Source organism: Notothenia rossii, assembly GCF_949606895.1.
Source record: "Notothenia rossii genome assembly, chromosome: 7".
In the NCBI taxonomy this organism is placed as follows: domain Eukaryota; kingdom Metazoa; phylum Chordata; class Actinopteri; order Perciformes; family Nototheniidae; genus Notothenia; species Notothenia rossii.
Window position 1 is genome coordinate 54,434,344 of NC_136905.1, and position 25,452 is coordinate 54,459,795.

At 42.0% G+C, this 25,452-nt stretch overlaps 3 protein-coding genes across 3 annotated transcripts in view; 1 reads left to right on the forward strand and 2 right to left on the reverse strand.

Annotated features, from left to right (window-relative positions):
• LOC307045797 (protein Daple-like) overlaps positions 1–25,452 on the reverse strand; it is a 70,331-nt gene that overhangs the window by 11,342 nt on the left and 33,537 nt on the right. The window contains exons 14-25 of the mRNA XM_079691758.1: positions 12,025–12,309; positions 10,528–11,325; positions 9,656–9,783; positions 9,434–9,575; positions 9,229–9,339; positions 8,408–8,569; positions 7,641–7,918; positions 5,479–5,622; positions 4,825–5,011; positions 4,257–4,402; positions 3,809–3,898; positions 1,160–1,464 (exon numbers count right to left, since the gene is read on the reverse strand). Coding sequence (XP_079547884.1) covers positions 1,160–1,464; positions 3,809–3,898; positions 4,257–4,402; positions 4,825–5,011; positions 5,479–5,622; positions 7,641–7,918; positions 8,408–8,569; positions 9,229–9,339; positions 9,434–9,575; positions 9,656–9,783; positions 10,528–11,325; positions 12,025–12,309 — 2,776 coding nt within the window. The remainder of the gene's footprint in view (positions 1–1,159; positions 1,465–3,808; positions 3,899–4,256; positions 4,403–4,824; positions 5,012–5,478; positions 5,623–7,640; positions 7,919–8,407; positions 8,570–9,228; positions 9,340–9,433; positions 9,576–9,655; positions 9,784–10,527; positions 11,326–12,024; positions 12,310–25,452) is intronic.
• Positions 13,283–18,304, forward strand: LOC307045788 (E3 SUMO-protein ligase ZBED1-like). Its single transcript, XM_079691741.1, has 2 exons — positions 13,283–14,689; positions 14,859–18,304. Exons 1-2 carry the CDS (start codon positions 14,309–14,311, stop codon positions 15,216–15,218), a joined length of 741 nt encoding a protein of 246 aa, XP_079547867.1. The 5' UTR covers positions 13,283–14,308; the 3' UTR covers positions 15,219–18,304.
• Positions 19,770–24,095, reverse strand: LOC307045774 (zinc finger MYM-type protein 1-like). The gene is made up of 3 exons (XM_079691723.1): positions 23,629–24,095; positions 22,869–22,952; positions 19,770–22,724 (listed from the first exon to the last, which is right to left on the reverse strand). Exons 1-3 carry the CDS (start codon positions 23,861–23,863, stop codon positions 20,305–20,307), a joined length of 2,739 nt encoding a protein of 912 aa, XP_079547849.1. The 5' UTR covers positions 23,864–24,095; the 3' UTR covers positions 19,770–20,304.

The following is a 25,452-nucleotide window of genomic DNA, read 5'->3' on the forward strand; positions in this document are numbered from 1 at the left end:
TACACACAAGGGGAGTTAGTCGGTTCCAGCATGCGGGACCGGCTTTAAAAGGTTTCGGTGAGTAACACGAGTGTAATGTGTAACGTTTATGTCAGCTAGCTAAATTCACTTACGTGACTCTGGGATTTGTAGTCTTTCTAGTTGCTGTTTTTCATAGTCTTAAGACAAACTGTGACTTTTTTGACATGGAAATTATTTTTTAAGATTGAAAAACATCATATGTGTAATTCATGGCAAAATTCAAACGGGATCGAAAGGTAATCTTTCTCTCTCCATTGACTTCAATACATACTTTTTTCAGAAATAACGTCCCATGGGGCAGAAGTAGATGGGCGTGACTTCGCCTCTCTATACATGTTAGAGACAGAGAAGAGGGTATAGCAATGGCAGGTATTCAATAAGTGATGTGTTGGTCAACAGCTCCCTCTAGAGAACTCATGAGAAAGTGCACCTGATCACAAGTACACAAGCTCAATCAGCTTTGAAGTTTTGGAGCCAAAGTGTTAGCTAAAAAGATGCATTGTATGATCAATTGTTTCATTTATACCCTTTTTCCATCTATCCTGATAAAAAAAAAAAAAAAGAAGAGATATAACCATAGACATTGATTTAGGATAAAGTGGTGCAGACATGAGTCCTTGAACCCGGAAATGAGATAGTGTTTTCAATAAGGTTAGTGGTTAACACAAGCTGAAGAGATTTTCAGTTTTTCTCTATGACATCAAATACCTCAGTAAATACCTCACTGGTGAATGTCTGAATCTTTCATGAGTCATAAAAACAGTTGACTAAATGAGAACACTAAACTTCATCTAGCTAAACATTAGCCGCCTTAGCGGAGGTGATGCGCAGCCATGCTAATGGCGCATAGTTTGTTTATAGCCCAACGTCATCTTCAAAGATCTTATTTTTCAGCTAAATTCAAGAATCAAGTGGAAAATCTCAGGTTTTTGTTGATGGAGCCCTTGTTATGCTGACTTCCTGGTCGGCCTACAAAAATATGTTCTCACTGCACCACCATTTTGTAATTGTGCCTTTGACGGGGAAATTGTGAGGGTCCTTGTAAAAAAAGGCCCATCATCAGACATTTAGTGGTAATTTATGATGTATTAAGAGATTTAATTACCTTTTGTATGTGTGTCTGTGAGAGTGTGTTTACCTGCGCTGATGGGTGTGATTGCTGGGCTCTGGGGTCCCAGACTGGCGGTGTGGTTGTTATGGTTACTGTGGGCATGGCCGCTGTCCTGCGTGTAATTTCCTGAGCGCTGGTGATGTGGTGGGGGGGTTTCAGGAGGGAGGAGGGGAGGGGGGGAGGGCAGTGGGATGTCCGGGGCGCTCTTGGTTCGTTCTCGGTCTCGGTCTTTGCCTGCCTCCTTGTCCCGGTCGCCCCCCCGCTCCCTGCTGCTCTCCTTCCGGGGTTTGATCAGTTTGGCCAAAGCTTTGGCTCCGGACCACTGGCTCCTCCTGAAAGAAAACAACTACGTTAACCACGCTGATACCGCAGAAAAGCAACACTGCACTACAGCCATCATTATACACTACAGCCAGAGGGGTAGGAGTACTCAGATGATTTATTTAAGTACAAGTAGTAATACCACAGTGTTGAAATACTCTGGGGCCAGATGGGTCAGATTGTGCGGTCCTCCATGCACACTCTGACCCATCTGTACGCGGTACGAACAAAAACGGGAGAGACGAGAAACTGCGACACCGTTGGCAGAAGGAAGAATGGAGAGAAATATGTGGAAATAATACCATAAATAGAATGTTACCTCTCATGTAGCCTATATGAAGAATTAATTCGCAAAAATTGATTAAAGCCAATCTTAAAAGGATCAAACCAATGCCTGTTTGAGAATCCTCAGTGCACACAAAAACGTAACTTGGAGAACCACCAAACAAACAATGTGATTTGTCTCCACCTTCCGAAAAGAAGCTAAATCTGACACACTCTGAGATGTCTTTTTTACATTACATTGCATAGCTGACGCTTTTATCCAAAGCGACTTACAATAAGTACGTTCGACTAACAAGATACAACCTTGAAGAAAACAGAATCATATAAGTACATCAGGTTTCATAGAACTAAAACATTTCAAGTGCTACTCAACTGGCTTTAGATAAGCCAGTCCTTTGTTCGTATGTGAGTGCTTTGTTCATATGTGAGTGCTTTGTTCGCATGTGAGTCCTTTGTTCGTATGTGAGTGCTTTGTTCGTATGTGAGTGCTTTGTTCGTATGTGAGTCCTTTGTTCGTATGTGAGTCCTTTGTTCGTATGTGAGTGCTTTGTTCGTATGTGAGTGCTTTGTTCGTATGTGAGTGCTTTGTTCGTATGTGAGTGCTTTGTTCGTATGTGAGTGCTTTGTTCGTATGTGAGTGCTTTGTTCGTATGTGAGTGCTTTGTTCGTATGTGAGTGCTTTGTTAGTATGTGAGTGCTTTGTTCGTATGTGAGTGCTTTGTTCGTATGCGAGTGCTTTGTTCGTATGTGAGTGCTTTGTTCGTATGTGAGTGCTTTGTTCGTATGTGAGTCCTTTGTTATTATGTGAGTGCTTTGTTCGTATGTGAGTCCTTTGTTAGTATGTGAGTGCTTTGTTCGTATGTGAGTGCTTTGTTCGTATGTGAGTGCTTTGTTCGTATGTGAGTGCTTTGTTATTATGCGAGTGCTTTGTTCGTATGTGAGTCCTTTGTTAGTATGTGAGTGCTTTGTTCGTATGTGAGTGCTTTGTTCGTATGTGAGTGCTTTGTTCGTATGTGAGTGCTTTGTTCGTATGTGAGTCCTTTGTTCATATGTGAGTGCTTTGTTTGTATGTGAGTGCTTTGTTCGTATGTGAGTGCTTTGTTCGTAATTGTATTGCTTTTTTAGCTGTTCTGTCGTCATTTCCTGTGATCTTCTTCATGCAGTCAGTCAAAATGAATATTAATACGGGGCGTTTCTTTGACTATTTATAGGCAAATATGGGCGTTACGTGAAGCCCGCAAAGCTGTGCCGCATTTCGAGTTGATTGTGATTTAAAAGGGAAACCGGCGTAGAACGTGCCGCACACAAGTCCTACGCCGTTACGGAGTGTTTTATGAATCGGAAAATGTTTGTGCGTATTTATTTGCTTTGTCCTACGTAAGCAACCTTCCCACGTGAAGGCTTTATAAACGAGGCCCCTGGTCAGTATAAGTCCAGCCTTCAAAATGTTACTTACATTTAAAGAAAAAAAAAGTATAAGAATGAAAATATACTTTAAGTAATAATAATAATAATAATAATAATAATAATAATAAAAACATAACAAAAGGCAGTCAGACAACCAGTCAGACAGACAAAACAACAAATAGATTAGGGGCCAAAGGCCTTAGTGAACAGATGGGTCTTGAGGGCCCTTTTGAAAGCGTCAAGTACAAGGGTATAGCACTCAATGGCTTATTTCAGCCTAATATATATGTTATTATTGTATTTTAAACATTAATGCATTCAAGTTGAAGCTGGTAATGCAGGAGCTTACATATTTACTATATAAACTACTGTGTCATTTGTTCATTTCATTAAGGTGTACAATAAAGTTGATCCTAACATATAATACATACTTGTTTTATTGTGTTGATTATATATTGGATTCATCTGAATCCTCAAAGTAACTTAAGCAGCCAAAAAAATGTGGTGGAGTAAAAAGTACAATATTTGCACCTGAGATGTAGTTGAGCAAGAGTGATATAGGTCATTTCAAAGTGTACAGTACTTGAGTACTGTACACTCAACTGTAAACCACTGGCTTTTCCATGTTATCTTTCAAAATGATAGGACTGATAAAAGCATTACTTTTTAGGCGTGGGGTCGTAGAACTTGTACTGGTCCATGATCTTCTCCTCCAGTTTTTCTTTCTGACGACGTAGAGCGTTCAGCTTATCTCTGCATGAAGAAAATAAACATTCATACATTGTGATTTTGTCTTCTTATCAGATTATGTTACTCAAAACAGGAAGTACATTTCATTGGATAGCAGATTACTGAGCATGGGAGAGACAAAGATTCAGACTCTGGAGCAGAGGGGTGCGCTGGATGCAAATAGCTAAGAAATCTAATGACACAAACAATTGAATGTGAGCATGTTAAGCGCTAAATAATACTTCAGTTTGGCAAGGGAAAAAGAAAGAAATAGTTGAACGTTTTACATTTGAAAAGTCACCTAAGCACCACATGTGAATACTTGTGTCACTGGTAGTGTACTACATAAGTACGGGGTGTAAGGTGTGCTGTGTGCAGTTACATGTATAGTTTCTGTTCCTGGTGATACAGCTCTTTGCTCTCCATGCTCCGCTCCAGGAGAGTGTGGTTCTGCTGACTCAGCAGGTTGATCTGACTCAGCAGATGGTGGTTCTCCTCTTCCAGGTTCCCTTTCAGTCGACTCAACAGCTAAACACAGACATGCACAGAGACACATACAGTCATGTCAGGACAGTAACATGAGATGCTGATCTGGAGAGACGCAGTCTACTTCAGCGCTAATACAATCGCAAATAACAAAAAACGATAGAAAAAACCCAATGTAAGCCAGTAATAGTTTAAGCTTGTTTGCTCAAGACAGGGCATACACAAAAAGAAAAAGCCTAGGAGGCCACACATTGGTGGTAGCCATTTACGTAAATATGATCAAAACTTGGAATGTTTGAAACATTCAAATGTATCTAATCAAAGCAACCAGAGCATCTCTAATCCAGCCTTGTTCTCTAAAAGAAAAGATTCATAGTTTCAGTCACAACACTGCTGTGCTACAAAACATATTGATCACTTCATGTTCCAGATGGCGTGATGGCAGAAGAGAAGGCAGAGTTTACCTCACAGTGGTTGTCCAGTTTGGTCATGGTGAGATCCAGGCCCTGGTGTTGCTCCATCAGGGAGTCGTGTTGTGCCATCCATCGACTCACTTCCTGCTGGGAGGAGCTTAGTAAGCCCTTCATATCGCTCACTCGGTGCTGCAGCCCCTCACACTGCCCGGACTGCTGGGATTGGCTCTCTGCTAGTCTAAAAGGGGAAGGCAGAGAGAATTCCACTTTGAGAGAAATCAAGAGATAACCTCAAAGTGTGCTGCCGGGTTCTACCTCTCACTGTAACCAGCCTATGGCTCAACTGTCACTGAACCTGTTTCAAAAAACCTGATCACTTAGGATAAACTTCAAGCTGATTTACAAATGGGATTGTTTTACCATACCTTTGATATTTGCCTTAGGCTCTGATATATGCGTTTTGAATCTGTTTTACAGCTCGTTTTGAACCGAACATAAATGAACAGATGTTGTTGCTATCTGTTCCAGTGAATAGCGTCATCATAGAGTTATTGTGTGAAAGTGAAATGTAGATGAAGGATGCTTTTGGTGCAGTCTCAAACATGTTTGTCTCATTGTGGACTATTATCACAGCAAAATTATCCACAACATTACACTTGTTGTTGTCAATGTCTGATGGTGTGACTGTGTGTAACCTTCCAGTACCTGTCCACTTCTGATTTGAGCTGTAGATTCTCCTGCTGTAGTAGACGAGTCTTCTGGAGCTCCTGGTTGAGTTCCTCCTTCTCTTTTCGGCCGTGCCCCTCCTGCTCGTCCCATTTCTCCTTCTGCTGCACCAAAATACAATACCTGCAGAGGGTTATTATTCATCATACTGTCTATGATCCCAAAAGGAGAAAGCCTGGTGTTTGCATTAGCACTTGGTACCATCTAGCGTGTGCCATGTGTGGCCCTTTCTTTTGTTCACCTGTGGAGCTGATAGGTTATTAAGGTTGTTAAGCAGGGATGCGCCACTATTATGTTTCATGGGATAAGAGTATCAGATGAGAATGTGTTGTTTGGCAGGAAGGCAGTGTGAGGATGTTTGTTGTCCAGGATACCTCTTTTTCATCCACAGTATATCCACATGATCAGTTTTGTCATATGGATTGTCTATGTTGTCATTTGACTTGGTTTATTCTTTACGCTGATTTATATTACATTTGAATGTAATATCAGTGACCGGGAAGTGAAGACATGACTTTTTCTTTACTCTTTCTTTTACACTCTAGAATTTAGAACTACAGTATATCTACAAGACAGGTCTAAATAAAGATGTATATCCACGAAACACCTGATTATTTTGATGTTGTTTAGAAGTACTAATAAACATTGGTACATATTGGTTAAGTACGTAATACTACCTTACAATTTGATAAACATCCTTTCATGTGTGGCAAAGCATCTGCATCAAAAACACAAGATGAAAATAACTAATATAGTTTCCAAGCTCTTATCCCAGTGTTTAACAAAATACATACATATATATTTTGTTGTATATTTGTACTTCTAGTCCTCCAAATCTCTCTTTACTTCACATGTAAAAATATGGTTGATGACTCATCTTCAACAAACTTGAATAAATGTATGCAATGGTATGTGATTTGACTAGGTCCCCCACCCAATAGAATAAACCTCACTCACATCATAGCAGGAGGTGTGTTGTTAGATTTCAGCTGGCAAACACTTTGATGACATTGACTTTGTTCATCATTCCTGTCCTGATCTATCAATGTGGTGAATTTAAAATCATACAGCTTCATATCTTTGAAAAGCTACATTTATCTTGCAATATCAACAAAAACCTGTTTTACAATACAATCTCATTTCAAGGTTTTGACTTATGTATGACACATTTCAGAAACTGAATATGCTCTAAAAGCCATGTCACTGTGACTTCATTGGTATAAGCTTCCACAGAAGATTATGAAATTACTTTATGCACCACTATATCAAGGTTCAAGGCTTTTATTGCCATGCGTGCAGTGCAGGATTTCCTTTAGCCGGTAATTACCGGTTTTTAGCTGGTAACATTTATAAAAAAACGGTAAATTCAAAACCTGCCGGTCAAAAACTGTCCGGTAATAACTAGGGATGCTCCGATCGATCTGCCGCCGGTCATTATCGGCCGATATTCACTCTTGATAGTTTGATCGGTGCTCTCTATAAAGGCCGATCAGGAGAGCTGGATCTGATCGATATGGACATAAACGCGAGTGAAGTGTAACCGGACGCGAGAGAGAGATCAGATCAGCTGCTCCATAATCACCTGAAGCCCCGCCCACGGTTTAGCGCGCTGCATGAGAAACTAACGGGCTGTCAGGAGAGAGAGGGAGGGAGAGGGGAAAAGAGAGGATCCGATTCTCCCGTGTTATTATTCAAAGTTAATGTAAACACCATTGAATAATGTACTTTATCTACTACAAGTAGTTTGTTTGAATGACATAATGATGTTCGTGGAAGTGCATCATTTTTTTTTTTTAATGAATCAGAACTTTTCGATCTGTTACGATTATAAACTGAAGCAATATAAAAACATCTCAGGTCACAGGCTCCTCCAACAGTCAACATAGATTATGACAAATCATTTTGCCTAATAGTCACCAAAGTAATATCCACATTTCAATTCTAAATTCTAAGTCATCTTCAACTAACGTTTGCAAATGTCCTTGCTAACAGATTTTTTGGTAATGCCTCAAATGTCAGTTAACATAGAAGATATCTAATGTTTGCTTAATATACCTTTCCACTTAACTAAGTGTGTACCATATACTATAGCTTGTAGTGCGTCATCTTTTGTTATAGATACTCTTTGGTCCTTCACTCACTTGCTGTGCAGTGTGCGCTGCTCGCTCTCTAGCGCCCTCTGTTTGCCCTTCAGAGCGGTGTGCTGACTGATCAGCTGCTCGTACTCCTGAGCCTGCCTCTCGTGAACATTCAGCAGGCGCTCGTGATCGCTGAGCACGCTCTCTCTGCCTCGCCACGCCTCCTCCCGCTGCCTCTGCCACGACTCCACCTCCGACTCCAAGGCCGTGACCTGGCCCTGCAGCACGGCATTCTGGGCCATGAGGGATGCACTCTGGGAAGAGATTGTGGAGTTTTCCACCTAAGAGCAAGTGGCATTCATTAGAACTCAGTAGTTGTTAAGAATGTATTTCACAGCTAAGTTGAATATTACATTCTGATTGGTTCATTTGGATATTCCAGAGGTTATTAATACTTTTGAACACACCACTGCTAAACGAAAATGCTGACCGTTGCTAAGGAAGATCAAGGGAGAGCTGGAAAGAGGTTAAAAGGACCATCGGTGGACGGCAGGTAAATCACCAGAAGAAGACAGACAGGAAGTAAATACTGACAGGAACACGGTATGGGCTCTGGCAGTGTTTAAAGACTGGTTCATGGACATGAACAGACTTGGACAGTCACAGAAAATCTCCATCAGTGCTGACATCATTTGAAGTTACACTGCTGTTGTCACGGTTCAGCTTCGCGTCGGGCGATAATGAACACCTCACTGCACATGATCCTTTCTATATATGTCCCTGAGAAATGTAATAGAAATGATGAGGTGAGAGGATTTCATTGTGTGTACCTGTAGTTTTGCTGTCTCTTTGTGTAGTGCTGAGTTCTGCTCCTGCAGGGTGGAGGTGTGTCGCTGCAGCCCCATCATCTGGTTGTTCAGAGACGTGTTCTGGTTCTCCAGCTGTTTGAGCTGCCCCTTCAGCAGGCTGCTCTCCGTCAGCAGGGAGGAGTTCTGGAGGGAACAATGAACATTCTCACATCCAGATGATAGATAATAGGCACATTGAGTAGTTCACCATATTCTGTCATTAAACAAATACAATTATTTGCATAAAAAGGGTGAATTATAAAGCAATCAATTAGAGGGAAATAGACATTTAAAATAACATTAAATAAGCTACATAAAATATGAATAACACAAAAAAACTAAATTAGGTGTAAAAATAAATATATGTGATACCGAGCCTATTTAAAATAAAAACCTCATTACTCGTATTAGATGGGTAATGTTAGCTTAGCCATCGAAGCAAATCTAACTCATCAGTACTGAGATTTAGAGCCAACAAACTAAATAGTACTTACTCACTGTGGCGGAGCATTAACTGGGCAGACGTAAGGCCTTTTCATTAATCACCCAATATACTAGAACTCCTTATTTCATCATTTTCATCATTTTTAGACAAGGTTTTCAGTATTTCGATCATGGAGATAATGAAACATTCGATGTGTCAGATTTAGTAAAGATTTAGCTGAAGCTGAACCTTGATTAGAAGGGGGGGTACACCATACATTTTCAAAGTATGGTGATCAATAGATAATGTCACACATATGCCTGGTTAATGTTGCACAACGTTTATATGAAATAACTGTATTTAATAAAGAACATCTTACATTCTTTTCTATATCGATAATATGATCTTTGATTTTTAGCAGTTCTGCCGTGGCTGACCCTTGACCCCGGTCACTTTCCGAATGATGATGGGAGTTGTGGTTTTCTTCCCCCTGGAAAAAACCCACATATTGTAAAACAGTCTACATAACAACAACTCATAATGTGTAAAAACCTTTGGTTACAATGTGAGTGTGAGTGTCTTACAGTGGATAGGTCAGCTCGTAGCTTAGTTTTGAGCTTTTTGCTCTCTTCCAGTTTCCTTTCTAGAGAAAATATCTTCTCCTCTTTAATCTTCATTGTCTGCTGGACAGTTTCCTCAAGCCGAGACTCCAGTAGCCTGTACCTGCTGACATGTGCACAGAAGAAATGTAAGTCATTGACTTGTGATGAGTAGTCCTAGAATGGGACCAGCGTATGAGACCCTACCTGTCCTCCAGTGTGTGCTCTTGCTGCAGCAGTTTCTCTTTGTTCAGTCCCATCTTCTCCAGTTCTTCATTGAGTCTCTCCAGGTCAACACTCTGCTGCTGAACACTCAGCTTCTCTGACACCAAATCCTGGAGACATAGCAACACCACTATGAAACCTCATGAACATCAACACTTTCATACAGAGTACATTAGGACTCATATTTATCATCAGTATTATACCCTTGGAACCAGTGGCTGATAAAATGGCATCACCGCAAAGTCAAGTTCTTTACCTATTCTGGGGTTTTATATGGGGTGCATTTGAAAATAGTCACTCGACTTGGGCACAAACTTAGCCGTTCGTACATTTAGAATGTAGTGTTGGATTATTCAGAGCCGCTCACTCTCAGAGAGCACCAAGCACAGGGACTGTGTGGAAGGCAGCTTTCATTAACACGTTTAGCTAGCTACTTAGCTCACGTTAAGGCTACAAGGTATCATATCTCATCATATTCATTTGTTAAATGATCATCCTTGGTGATAAGCCAGAGTCCCAACAAAAATGATACAAATATTGTCTTTAAAATCATGCAGAAATAGAATACTATGTTTCTAAGAACATTGGCAGTCTCCTTTTTAGAGCTTCCCATTAAGCACACCCACATATCAATAGCTTTCTCAGCAGAGGGAATCTGCCCAGTTGAAAGAGTTGAAAATGTCCTTTTTTCTGATCACTTTAAGTTTAAGGGATTTCTATCCAAAGTCCTGCTTTCTCCAGAACCCTCGCTTACACACTGGTAACAGCTGTGAGGAAAAGAGCGTCTTGAAAGTCTCTTTACTTCTGTTCACCTCTTTATTAGACATGCAATAAGGTGTTGTGTGACCTCTCACCTCTCTCAGCGTGGCCAGAGTCCTCTTGTGGATAGTCGCCTGTTTCTGCAGCTCTTTGTTCTCCTTCTCCAGCTCCTTGGCTTTGACCGACACCTCCCTCAGCCTCTCCATTTCCTTCTTCAGAGTTGCTCCCTCCTTCTCCACTGTGGCTAACCTCCTGGCCTTCTCCTCCAGCTCCGTCTCTTTCCCCTCCAGAAGTGTCCTGCTCCTCCAGCTCTCCTTCTCCAGGTTCTTCCTGCCCTTCTCTGCCTGCTCCAAGGCCCCTTGGAGCTTCCTCCTCTCCTCTTCCACTTCCTCCCTCCGTTTCCGCTCGCTCTTCAGTTCTTGTACTTCCCTTCTCAGTTCCTCCTCTCTGATATGCGTCTCCTGCCTCTCCCTCTCTTCCTCTTCCCTGTCCTCTTTGCTTCTCTGTATTTCCTCCTCTAAGCGATGCTTCTCCTGGTTCAGAGCGGCCATATTCTGCTCCAACCTCTCTGCCCTCTTCTTCTCTCCCTGCGCCTCCCCTCTGGCCTCCTCCAGCTTCCTCTGCAGATCCTGAGTCTGTCTCTGCACCTCCTTGTGCTCGTCCTGCAGGGAGGCCAGACGGGTGGATGAGGAGCGCAGGTTCTCCATGGAGCAGCGCAGGTCCAGGTTCTCCTTGGACAGCAGGCTGTGCTCCGCCTCCTGCCTCCCAAGCCGCTGCTGCTCCCCCTGGGCCTCCTCCAGCTCCCGCTTCAGCCGGTGCACCTCCTGCTCCAGGGAGGACACCTGCTTCTCCAGAGCCTCCGACTGCTCGCTGCAAACACGCAGAGAGGCCAGCTACAAGCAAGGCAGAGAAGATATAGTCTGAGATAGAATTTAATCAAGTCAGTATGCTTTTAAGAATAAGTTATGCATGACAACAAAACTAAAAACTCATTCACAGGCTTAGGACTCACTCCTGGACTCTATTACTCAATGCCTATATACAATAACTTTAAAACCTTCAAAATAGAAAAATATATATATGTAAATATATAATATTACCATTATTACTATTATCTATTTTGAGTATTTACCTATTATAAAAAAAAGGTTTATGTTTTTATTTAAATAACTCCGCTGTCATACAACGTACTGCTATATAATCCCTTTATTGCACTACTAGTGGTTCATTTACATCAATAATGTTTGAAACTAAATGCATTTGCTCAATGTTGTTGTGAATTTTGTATATGGGAAATATTCAGAAATCCCCTGTCATATAGTAAAGTGTTACCAAAGTCATTCGCACATTGACAGTCTCCTGCTGGTTCTAACACCCTACAAGGTTTGAAAAAATATGCTTTTGTCTGATTTTGGTGAAATGTTGTTATGTTGTCATGATTTACTATTTATTTGAACTTTTTCACAACCATTCTTGACTGTTAACTACATTAGATGAGTGGTTTTGTTTGCTTATGTTTTGTGTTTTTGTGGAGGAAGAGTAGCCAATGCTAATGCTAATGGTATCCTAATAAAGACACATAGACAGATTACCTCTCTGCTCAAAGTGTCCCTGCCCCTCTCCAGCCTGGCCGTCTCTCGCTCCAGCTCCTCACATCGCCCCGCCCTGCTCCCCAGCCTCTCTGCCTCCTCATTGGCCAGTTTGAGTTGGGTCTCTAAGCTGGCCAATCGGGAGCTGGTGTCAGTGATGTTCTGGTGCAGGAGGCGGTTCTGGGTTTCCACCTCGCGGACCCTGGCCTCGCTGTTGGACTGAGCGCGCTCCTGAAGGGACGCCACGGCATCGGAGAGGTGCTGCTTCTCACTCTCCAACTCTGAGATCTGATTGGACAGGAAGAGGAGAATATGGTGTGGACAGATCAGAGTTTCCGTTAGAATTTCTTTTCATCGGTCAACATGTCCGTTAAACTTTAAATCTTCCGGACAAAATGAGAAAAGTGCCGGTCAAAGGTCTTCTTTGTTATTTATTGAGTTTTAAAACAAATTGATAACGACTCTATATTAAACAAACTAATTATAGTAGATTAACTACATTATTCAGAACTGTACAGTACGGACCCGGTGCCACGAGGGGGCAAAAGGGGGCATTCCCCAATAAACGTTACTATGTTTAGATCAGATATGTGGGCAGGCAGTCAAGCAACGTGTACAAAAGCCTCAACCCCAACTGAGCTTGTAGTCTTAGCGTGTGTGCTTAGCTGTAAACACAGTCGGATGGGTGACCAAAACGTCCCTGTTTTCCGGGTAGAATCCCCGTTTTCGGTGCAAGGTGAAATCAAATGCTATATATCAGTAAAAACAGAGTAACAGTGTTGTGCCTGTTTGTAGCGTTAGCGTATTTCTTCTTCTACTACTTTGTCTTCTTTTTTCTTTAATGGGTTGATGCACCCTTAGCATTCGCCTATACTGCCTATGCCAAGGGCCGGCCCTGGTGAAAACAATGACATCAACAAAAAATAAGACAGACAACTACAGATAGCACCACACATGATGGTTACTTGTTATTATTCAGGGCTGCCTGTATGGATCAGGTTTTTGCCAAAGCGAGCCCTTTTACTAGAATAATAATATATTATGTATTATATCAACCATATTGGTACAATGAGCGACATCTAGTGACGGATTTTGGATTTTGATTTTACTCATGGCAGTTAGACTCTAGAGACAAACCAGGGGACTATATTTGTATTTTTAATCTGTGTCTGTCCATTTGGTTTAGTATTTGATCCAATATTACATTTGGTTTATATATTAGTCACTTTCTTATGAAATGCCAGGTTTCAGGCCTTGGTTTGAACTAGGGATGGGCATGATTAATCGATGATCGATAATTGATCGTTAAGGATTTTGTCGATTTCGTATTTTTCTTATCGATGATCGGTAATAAAACATCCTACCAGCAGGGGGCGATATAGCGTAAGGAGTCGCGACAGCAGAGAAAACTTCCTGCGAGCTGCTCACTCACAAAGATAACAACATGAAGCGCGCGAAACGAAGTCCGGTGTGGGACCATTTTGAGATAAAAAACGAGTCCGCTCACTGTATACACTGCGACACGGTTTACAAGTACAACAACTCCGATGATGTACCACTTAAAGAGCCTTCATCCCAGCGTGTTAAGAGGCACTGAATCCTCCGTTCAGCCCACCATCACCTCAGTTTTAAACCGGAGGAGCTGTGATGCGAAGCGGGCGGAGAAAATCACAGAAAGTATCGCCAAAATGATTGAAGTGGACATCTTCCCCACAAGTGTCGTCGAGGGGAAAGGATTTAGAGATGTGGTTAGTTTACTTGAACCAGCGTATCAGATTCCCTCACGGCGCACTATCACCAGGGTCATAGAAACCCACTACAAGGAGCGAAAACAGGAGCTCCTAAACAAGTTAGCCACAGCAGCTAGTGTTGCTATAACAACAGACTGTTGGACCGCTTTAACAGCGGAGAGCTACATCACCATCACATGCCACTACATTTGCGACAACTGGCAAATGAATTCAGCGGTCCTGCTCACTGAAAGCCTTCCAGGCCGGCATACTGCCGACCTTCTCGCTGAGAAGATGAATGAAGCTGTAGAGCAGTGGGGATTTGAAGCCAGAGTTATCGCCTGCGTCCACGACAACGCGGCCAACATTACGGCTGCCAACAATCCCACCAGAGTCAGCTGGGTGTCTGTTGCTTGCTTTGCACATACTCTCCAATTAGCCATAAATGACGGGTTTGCTCTATACCTGCATCGGGTCATCTCTGCAGCTGGTAAACTCGTTAGCCACTTTAATCACAGCACTGTGGCACCAATGCGCTTAAGGAGAAGCAGGAGCAAATGGGCCTCGCCATCCACCGGCTTATTCAATCGTGCAAAACACGGTGGAACTCAGTCTGTGAGATGTTTGAGCGACTTGTGGAGCAGCGCTGGGCTGTTGTTGCTGTCCTCTCGGACAGAACCCTGACCAAGCTTCAAGATGCCAGGGTCCTGGAGCTGAAGGATGAGCACTGGCGGCTCATGGAGGACGCACAGCCTGTGTTAGCAGCACTTAAGTGTGTCACAACTGCCATGTCTGCCGAGAAGGACGTCTCCATCTCAAACATTTATCCAGTAAGCTTCAGCCTCATCAACACCCATCTCATGCGGAGAGAAGGAGACGAGACCAGAGTAACCGAATTCAAGACCAAAGTGAAGTCCTCCCTCAGCAACAGAATGAAGGTAAACTAACTAATTAGTTGACATGACACTCATAATAAATAGCCGCTGATGACGAGACTGACATAGGCATAGCTAAATGTCGCTTATGTGCTTTGCTTATTTAGATATGGCATATTTTCAAACGTTTTTTATCGATCATCCGAAATTTTTCTATAATTTATTTATACAGGTTTGGTCTGACGAGTTTGTGACATCCGCCCCAATGATTGCATCCATGCTGGATCCCCGTCACAAGCATTTGAGCTTTCTTTCGCCACCACAGAGACTAATTGCTAATGCTAAACTGGTTGAACTGGGAGAGGCAATTGATGCAGGTGAGGCGGCTATCCCACAGACTGGGAGAGAGGAGGCGGTGTTGTCATGCCGGGGAAGTCCCACAACTGTCACTGCCACTACGCACGTTTCTGCGATGGCACTTCTCCTGGGGGAGCAATACTCATCTACCCCACAGGACACTGGCATTGAAACAGAGACTCAGAACTTTCTGAGGGACATACCCCCACCTCTGGAGTGCAGCCCGACTGATTGATGGAAAGTGAACGGTGGAAAGTTTCCCAGGCTGGCTAAATTAGCTAGACGCTATCTCTGCATCCCCGCCACCTCGGTCCCGTCAGAGCGGGTCTTTTCAGCCGCTGGACTGACCGTCACTCGGCTCCGTTCACGTCTCACCCCCGAGCATGTTAACATGCTAATTTTCCTCAACAAAAACCAGTAGGTTAAGTAAGCTATAGCCTCCTAACCACCGTAGCCTTTAGTCAGACCGAGGCCTATAACGTGTTATTGTTTTGTGTTTACTATTGTTAGTTAAGTTTTATATCTAAAATAGGCGGAATTGTATTTATTTTGTTTGAGAACACTGGCTCTTATTTTGTTAATATCCCCGACGCCTCCGACATTTGTTTTGTTTATTGTTTGCACATTTAAACACAGAAGTGAGTTTCTGATACTATTGTTAGTTAATGTTTTATGTCTAAAATAGGCGGAATTGTATTTATTTTGTTTGAGAACACTGGCTCTTATTTTGTTAATATCCCCGACGCCTCCGCGACATTTCTTTTGTTTATTGTTTGCACATTTAAACACAGGAGTTTCTCATTATACGATTGTTAGTTAATGTTTTATGTCTAAAAGAGGCGGAATTGTATTTATTTTGTTTTTGTTTGTTTTAAGAACACTGGCTCTTATTTTTTTAATGTCGCGGAGGCGTCGGGGATATTTCTTTTGTTTAACATTTGCACATTTAAATAAACATAAAAGTGAGTTTCTCACTTCTGTTATTCTGTATCGACCTGCATTAATGTTCACGTGTTCTGTTAACGGTTGTTTTATGGTCAGGCTTCTGTGAGGAGAGCAGTTAGGGGCGGGGTGGAGAGCAGAGGGCTTTTTGAGTGCGTGTCTGTGTGGGCGCGTGCGTGTGGGTGAGAAAGGCTGCATGTTAGGGAGAGGAAGAGCAGCACGTTGTTGAGCGGTTTGTTGTTTTTGGTTGTTTTGGCGTGGTCCCGGCCCACAGTGACCCTTCCTGTAACCGCAATAAAGCTGTTAAGATGGTATACGCTTCGCTCGTCATTCCGACCTGTCCGGGTGGACGTTACAATACGTCATACAGTTTTTTTGACGGGTATAAATGTTAACGATTAATCGATAATTGATCGTTAACGTCTCACGATGATCGATTAAAGAGATTTCTTAAAATGCCCATCCCTAGTTTGAACATTCAATCCTGGAAATAAAAATCAACCAGATTAATTGTTCTTTAATCCTGACCTGACTAGAGGTAAGTAAATCTGTATAGGAAGACGAGTTAAGGGATAGAGGAGAAAAGGTTATGGTATAATTACAGAGCCTGTCAATTTATAAATTGAGGAAATCAATGTTAGTCTGTTAACCAAAGTGCATCCATCTATCTATCTACTATCTGTTATTAAAGATCAGAGGAAAATAACAGAACGAGAGGGGTAAATCCAGAATAAAAAATAAAGAAGCAAAGAGATTGTAGAGCAGTGAGACGGAAAAAAGCTCGGTGTGTCAATTCATTACATTGCCAGTATTTTTCGTTGTTGTGAAAAAAAGATCGCCGCCTCAGATTTTTTAACAGCCCCCTCAGTCATTTCATCCTGGAGCCGGGCCTGCTACAGTAACTGGATAATAACAAGGGAATACTAAACAGATCCTCTCTTTTCCTCTCTCTCTCCCCTGACAGCCCGTCAGTATCCGTCTCATGCAGCTCACTGATCCAGTATTGAGTGACCCGACAGTGAAGAATAAACATATGTATAACTAGTTTAGCTTGTTCCAGAGGTAGATCAAATAGCTAAGTGTGTTCACAGCCCGTCCACACTACAGCTTCGACAGCTTCAAAAACGGTTTCCAACGCGTCTGCCCATTCACTTTGAATGGGGTGACGTCACGTTGCCTCGCTTTTCGCCGAATTGAATTGTGGGTAGCAGAGCGGACCTTTCCTGGCGTGTCAGGTTGCAAAAGTTGAACAATGTTCAACTTCTGAAGCCGGAGACGCCGGAGTAGCCAGCGTCAGCCAATCAAATCCCGTTTATGCAAATCTGACAGTTCAAGCGCTAGCCAATCAAACCGCGTGCAAGCTGGGAGAGCCATAACGCAGTTCATTTCCTCAGATTCCAAACGAGAAATTACGGTAGCAAATCACCCGGTTCTTTACGACCAGAACTATTTACTGGGATACAAACCGGAGGAACCAGGCATGGAGGGAGGTGGCAGAGACAGTGGGTGAAACTGGTAGGTTTTCGCCTGTTTGGGGAGTTCATATATATATTGCTCGCATAAAATCCCGGGGGTTTTTTGCTTTGTATGCCGGAGTCGGGACATTCATGTGATTGGTTGTTGGTCGCGGTGCTCGAATAAAATCCCCAAGCTTCAGACACGCCCAGCTCCAAGCTTTTTTTGAAGCTATAGTGTGGACGGGCCGTTAACTGGCCCGTCCACACTATAGCTTCGACAGCTTCAAAAACGGTTTCCAACACGTCTGCCCATTCAATTTGAATGGGGTTTAGTTTTAGTTTTTATTAGGATCCCCATTAGCACTAGCATGAGCATTGGCTATTCTTCCTGGGGTCCTCACCCACACAAAACATACATAATACAAACCAGAACGGAACAACTCATCATTTCATGAAAAGTGCATGGTAAGGAAGTGAAAGCAAAAACAAAACAGAAAAAAATAGTCATCACATTTTAGCCATCAAGTCAAAACCTAAACAAAATTGTACCAACAATATAATTTACATGATAATACTAATTACTAATTACTAATTGACCCACAAGTACAGTTCAAATTTAATTTGTAGTTCTCAGATATTGTTTTAGCAAATGTTTGAAATGTATGTTTGAGTTGTCTTGAATGATATGGACCGGTAACGAATTCCAGCTGACCATTGCTCTGTATAGTACTGTTTTCTGTCTGATATTTGATCTTGATTTGGGTAAAATGAACCTTTTTTCTATTGCATGTCTGGTTTGATAGTTATGTGTAGAGTACTGTGCTATGAACTTTTGTGACAATATATGTGGTAAGTGTGTCACTGTAATATTCTTTACAAAATTTAACAGAGAATAAATGGACCTCTGTCTAACACTCATCCATTTCAGTGTCTCCAGCATTTCGGTCACTCTGGTTCTGTAGGAGCACTGCAGAACACATCGTGCTGCCTTATTCTGTGCTACTTGTAGTTTATTTAAATCGTTTTCTGAAGCACTAGACCAAACAACAAAACAGTAATCAAGCTGTGATAGCACCAAAGCATCCAAGACTTGTCTCCTGACATCTATTGGCAAATGTTTTACAATTCTTTTAACGAGTGACACACCCCTTCCCATTTTACACACAACATTATCAATTTGTTTAGACCAAGACAGTGTTTGATCTAGAGTTATCCCTAACAACTTAGTTTCCTTGACTTGTTTAATGTCAATATGGTTTAAATGTAACTGCAATTTAGGTTCACATTTTAACTGATGATTTGACCCAATTATTAAAGATTTAGTTTTTCCTGCATTAAGTACCAACTTATTATTTATTACCCACTCTGAAATCATTTGTAGATCCTTATTTATACAGTGACTCAGCTCCCTTGTAGATGAACCTGCTCCATATATTGTCGAGTCATCTGCATACATTACAATTTTGGATTCCTGTAAGACCAATGGTAGATCATTTGTGAAAATAGAAAATAAAAGTGGTCCCAAACAACTCCCCTGAGGAACTCCACAACTGACTTTCTTAATAGTTGACAGACTTCCATTGAAAAAAACTGTTTGACATCGATTGGTCAAATAACTTTCTATCCACCTCAGTGCATTCAGATGAAAACCATATTGCTCTAGCTTGTTCAACAACAATAGATGATCGATGACATCAAAGGCAGAACTAAAATCAAGTAGTACCGTTCCCACTAACTTCCTATTATCTACCTCCACCTTCCAGTCATCGGTCATTTGTGTTAAAGCAGTGCATGTGGAATGGCCCGGTCTGTAGGCATGTTGATAAGCAGTATTAAGATTGTTACCTTCAAAGTATTTCTGTATTTGATTAAACATTATTCTCTCCATTATCTTTCCTAACGCTGGTAATAAACTTATCGGGCGACTATTTGTTCCAGAAAATGATCCAGCTGGATTTTTTGCAAGTGGAATAATTTTTGCTATTTTCCATGCCTGTGGGCAAATACACTTTTCAATACTTACATTGATGATATGGCAGATAGGCTCCGCAACCAAATTAGCAACATATCTAAGAAATTTACCATCTAGATTATCAACACCCGGTGGTTTATCATTACATTTACCTAGTAGACATTCAACATCTGCAATTGACACTTTCTCTATTTTAAATGTACAATTCTTATTTTCCATGATTAAATCATTCAGGGCCGGCCCTAGACATTTTGGTGCCCTAGGCGAGATTATGATTTGGTGCCCCCCCCGCCTCCAAGCAATACACAATAGAATATATAAAGAATAAATGAAAAATCTCTACAAAAGACCAATACACTACAAAAACTGAAACTTATTGACATAGGTAATATACATAAAGAAGGTTTCAAATGTATTCATTATTGTATGAACATGTTTTAATTGGGGGGTGGATGTCACATCCTCTAGGGGGGTCCGGGGGTATGCCCCCTTCGGAAAGATTTGTTTTAACATTTTAAAGTAAAATGCTTCAATCTGGTGCACTTTGAGCAGAATTACTAGAGACTAGATCTAGGGGTACAACTCTAAACACCCATATGAAAAAGATCGGTTTACATTTTAATAACCAAATAAGTATGTGAACATAACCAATAACCCACAGCCAATAACAAATAAATGTAACATATTTTTTATTTATTTTATCCTTATTATTATTATTGTAGTTATTAAATGAAAATCACTCATCAAACAAAAGTAGCTTCTCTTAAAACTTCAAGAAAAGAAAGTGCAAACGTGGACAAAAATATAGCCAACGGAGCTCTTACAACTGAGGTTATTGCAAATAAATTAAGATAATGAACAACATTACACACACTATAAATCAAATGAAACAGGCAATCAGAACAACAAGTCTCTGCTATGTTATTGTGTCCTTTAATTAGTCCACATCCTTAAAGTCGGACACGTCTGGACTTCCTTGCTGCAAATTCATTTATTGTGTCGTCAAATGATATTTGCCCCGAAACCTTGCGATTGATGCTTATTAAAGCTAATCCATTGAGGCGTTCTTGAGCCATTGACGACCTCAGGTATGTTTTAATGAGCTTCAATTTGGAGAAGCTCCTCTCCCCAGCAGCAACTGTCACTGGAATAGTGACAGCGATCCTGAGGGCCACCCACATATTTGGATACACTTCGTTCATTTTCTTCTCCTGTAGGAAAGTCAGAAGTTCCAGGGTAGTCATGTTGGCTTTTGGCAAAGCTGGGAAATTCTGCATCTCCAGTGCAAGTTCCCTCTTATCCAGGTCTGACTGCCCACCCCAGCTCAGGGTGTTGCTGAGTGTTTCACACTGCTTCGTCAGATCTTCCTTTGGCAGGTCAGGGAAGTTGAGTAGCACCCCAAACTTTTTCTCTACTTCACCTAAGGCCTTGAATCGCTCCTGCAGTGATGCAATGGAAACATCCACCACCATATTGAAAAAAGAAACTTCGAGTTTCTTTAGTGCATCACTCACTTGCTCCTCCTGGGACTCATAGGAGAACTGTCTCTTGGTTGATCTCAGCCTCTTCTGCTTGAGAACAGCTTCCACATTAATTTGGCCACAGATGTCTTTGGCAGATGCTTGGGCAGAAGCAAATCCATTGCCTCTGTAGCTGACCAAAGAAACTTCTGTTTTTCTCAGGAGGTCAACAGCAATAACCAGCTGCATTGACACTGATTGCAACATTTTGCTGACATGTTTGATGTTGGTCAGGATGTCATACCATACCACAGTGCATATTGCAAAGCGGTATGATCCAACCTCTTCAGCCAAAGATTGTGCCTCAATTTTTACGAATCCATCTGTGGCTTTATCCCTCACCTCTAGAAGTGCATCTCTGACTTCTGCAGCCTGATACCTTACAGCCTCTATGCTGTTGATCCGACTCTCCCATCTGGTATCAGACCATGATTTTAATGTGATGTTCACATGGCTTTTTAGGATGGACCATCTCTGAGTGGAGGCAGAGAAGAGTGTGAAAAGCTTCTGCAGGTAGCCAAAGTAGCTAGTGGCTTCTGCAGAGCTTTTTGCTGCATCAGCTACCACCAGGTTCAATGTATGTGCTCCGCATGGCACAAATAAAGCCCTTGGATTGATTTGAACAAGTCTGGCTTGGACTCCTTTCCTCTTTCCTTTCATATTTGCACCGTTGTCATAAGACTGCCCTCTACAGTCTTCAAAAGGGATATCAAGCTGTTCTAATCTCTTTAGAATCAGGGTTGAAAGGCTTTCTCCAGTGGACTGTTCTACCTCAAGGAACCCCATAAAATGTTCTTTTATTTGGGGTGTGTCCTGGGTTGTAACTAGTCGAATAATGACTGATACTTGCTCTGTATGGCTCAAATCTGGGGTGCAATCCAAAATAATTGAAAAGTATTTGGATTGTTTGATTTCCTTGACCATATGGTCCCCAATCTTCCCACTGATGCAATCTATCAGTTCATTTTGAATTATTTTTCCCAAATAGGAAATATTGGTGGTTCCTCTTTGGACCTCAGCAACATGCTGTTTGAGGACTGGGTCGAACTTCGCCATGAGCTCTACCTCCTTCAGGAAGTTGCCATTATTTGGCTGGTTAAGTGTTTCTGTCGTCCCTCTAAAGGCAATATTTCGCTCTGCCAACGACTGAATTATTGCCACCAACCTGGTCAGGACTTCACGCCACTTCCTCTTTTCAGCCTCCATAAGTGCCATTTCTACCTTGTCTATAGTTAGGCCCTTTTCAAGTCGAGTCTCCAGTTCCTTCCACAACGTCATGTGCCTAGAGTGTTCTGGGCTGTTCTCATGTGTTTTTAGTTTGTCAGTGCAATTTTTCCAGTCATTTAGTCCACTGCTGATTAGTTGGTACTCTTTTTGGGAGAACAGCTTGCAGCAAAAGCAGTAAATACTTTTGTTTTTCTTGGAATACACAACCCAGCTCCTCTTGATTGTCTCTCCATTCACTAATCTTCTGTAAAAGTAGTGATGATGGCAACTTCTCCCTCCCTCCTTTTTAGGAAAAGTGAAGTCGGATTTTAAATGATATGGCCCACGTCTGACTAACTCCATCCTCACTGTATCACTCAGTGCTGGCCAGTCAGTAGGATCTGAGGGGACTGCAATGGTGGACTCATGTGGGCCTGGGCAGTCAGCAGGATCTGAGGGGACTGCAATGGTGGACTCAGATGGGCCTGGGCAGTCAGCAGGATCTGAGGGGACTGCAGATGGGCCTGGGCAGTCAGCAGGATCTGAGGGGACTGCAATGGTGGACTCAGATGGGCCTGGGTAGTCAGCAGGATCTGAGGGGGCTGCAATGGTGGACTCACATACTATGCTCGTTATTCCTTCACCTGCAGGCAGGCAATCCAAACATGCAAAGAAGTTATTCATGCTTCAGTTTTCATTATTTATCATAATAATAACAATAATAATAATGACAAAAAAGTAGTGTATGAACGATTACACAGAGACCATAAATGTTTGGCAAAACTTACATTCTTCAGAGTGTGATGTACATGGGAGATCAGATGTTCCTTCTCCAGCAACTGGGGGCTTTTTGAGGTATTTCTCAAGTGCAGCTGGACATTTATAGGGTAGATATTAGCACATTACAAGCAAAAACATTTATATACAGTCAGGCAAAAATAACTGCTGCAATCTGCCTCAGCTGTATGCAAGTTCACAACTGGCCTATATAAAAGTGAGGTTCTGCTGCCCCAGGAGATCATTTGCAAACATAAGTAACAACTAAATAATAACACATGCCCATATTGGTTGGTCAGCCTCACTTTATACAAAGGAGCAGTTATCCAGATAGCTTTCTTCTGGCTAACATTAACATTATTTCGTTACATCAGCATATAAAACAAAGCATTGCACAATAATTAGACATTAAAAAGTGCAGAAAATAAAAAAAATATAATAGAAAATAAACAGAAAAATAAATATATATATATACACACAAGTTGACCGTGAAAATAAACTATCTGACAAATTAAACACTATTGGAGGATCAATTTACAGCTATCACAATATAAAAGTAGGATATTATTTACAAAAAGATTATATAGGAATAATAACACATAAATAAAAACTTAAAATCATTTGTATCTATCATTCTGTATCAGAGGCTCGCTGCTAGCATGGCATCAAAGCTGTATCATGGCTACCTCCTTAGCTAGCTAGCTAGCTTAAAATCAAATGTCTAACGGTACAGTACATACTGAATTTTTTTTTTTACACAAGCCGACTTACCTCTGTCTTTGACTTTCGATTCCTCCTGTTCTTTTTTCCGTTTCCTTCCCGTTGCCCCAGAAGGCTTGGACCTTTTCATAATGCTAATGTTTTGCCTCTTGCTGTTGCGATCGTTGCGATCTCCGACACTTTCAGCTGGAGCTGCCGCGTCACTTTGGCTGTGAGCCACGGCCTGTGGGTGCCTGATAATAAGTGACCATCCCCCCCTTTCATCACTTACAGTTACAGCGCCCATCGTACAGGGCAAATGCTAAATGTTGCCGCCGGCCCGGGGTGCAAAGGGTGTTTACTTTGTTCAATTATTGTAAATGTATTACATCAAGGGCAGAAAATTAGGCAGAATAAAAATAATTTTAATTTTTTTTTATTAATTTTTTTTTTCTCCCAGCGCAGCGCGGCAGTGCCCCTCCAGATCTGGCGCCCTAGGCGACCGCCTAGTTCGCCAGTGGGAAGGGCCGGCCCTGAAATCATTTATTAGAAAAGTGGAGTTCCTGTTAATAGGTTGCTTCATATCTCTCCTCAAAGTATCCACTTTATCAAGAAAATAATCATTTAAATAATTACCAATTTGTACCGGTTTAGTCAAAAATTTCCCTTCCACTTCAAGATATGTTGAGGTGGATTTGGGCTTACGGCCCATCATGCCATTGACTAAATCCCACATCTTCTTCTTATCATCATTAATAGCTTTAATTTTATTTCCATAATACACTCGTTTTTTCTTTTTATTTAATGCTGTAACATAATTCCTCAATTTTCTATAAATGTGACGTCACGTTGCCTCGCTTTTCGCCGAACTGAATTGTGGGTAGCAGAGCGGAGCTTTCCTGGCGTTTCAGGCTGCAAAAGTTAAGCAATGTTCAACTTTTGAAGCTTCTGAAGCTTTCGGTGGAAGCGTCAGCCAATCAAATCATATGCCAGTACAAGCTCTAGCCAATCAAACAGCTGCTTGTGTGTCAGGGGCGGGAGATTCATGTGATTGGTTGTTGGTCGAGCTTCAGACACGCCCGCCGGCAAGCTTTTTTTTAAGCTGTAGTGTGGACAGGCCGAACGGTACGTCCACACAGCAGCTTTAAAAAAAAAATACAACGCTTCTCTGCCCATTGACTTTGAATGGGGGTGACGTCACTTTGCCTCGCTTTTCGCCGAACTGCATTGTGGGGAAGCGAAGCGAAGATTTACAGGATTTTCAGGATTCAAAAGTTGAGCAATGTTCAACTTTTGAAGCTGAGCTGGAAGCGTCAGCCAATCAAATCCCGTTTATGCAAATCTGACAATACAAGCGCTAGCCATAGGGGCCAATCAAACCGCGTGCAAGCTGGGAGAGCCAGACCGCAGTTCATTTCCTCATATTCCAAACGAGAAATTACGGTAGCAAATCACCCGGTTCTTTACGACCAGAACTATTTACCGGGATACAAACCGGAGGAACCAGGCATGGAGGGAGGTGGCAGAGACAGTGTGTGAAACTGGTAGGTTTTCGCCTGTTTGGGGAGTTTATATATATATATATATATATATATATATTGCTCGCATAAAATCCCCGGGTTTTTTTGCTTTGTATGCCGGGGGCGGGAGATTCATGTGATTGGTTGTTGGTCGCGTTGCTCGCGAAAAATCCCCAAGCTCTCAGACACGCCCAGCTCCAAGATTTTTTCAAAGCTGCTGTGTGTGTTTTGTTCCGCTCACCGGTCCGTCACAGCGGACAGAGCTGCAGTTGATCATAGAGCTGCATCATGTAGAGCTGCAGGTGATCATGCAGAGCTGCGTGTCTCCGTCGACAGCAGCAGCTGATCTGCTCTCTGATCCCTCTCGCGCATCTGG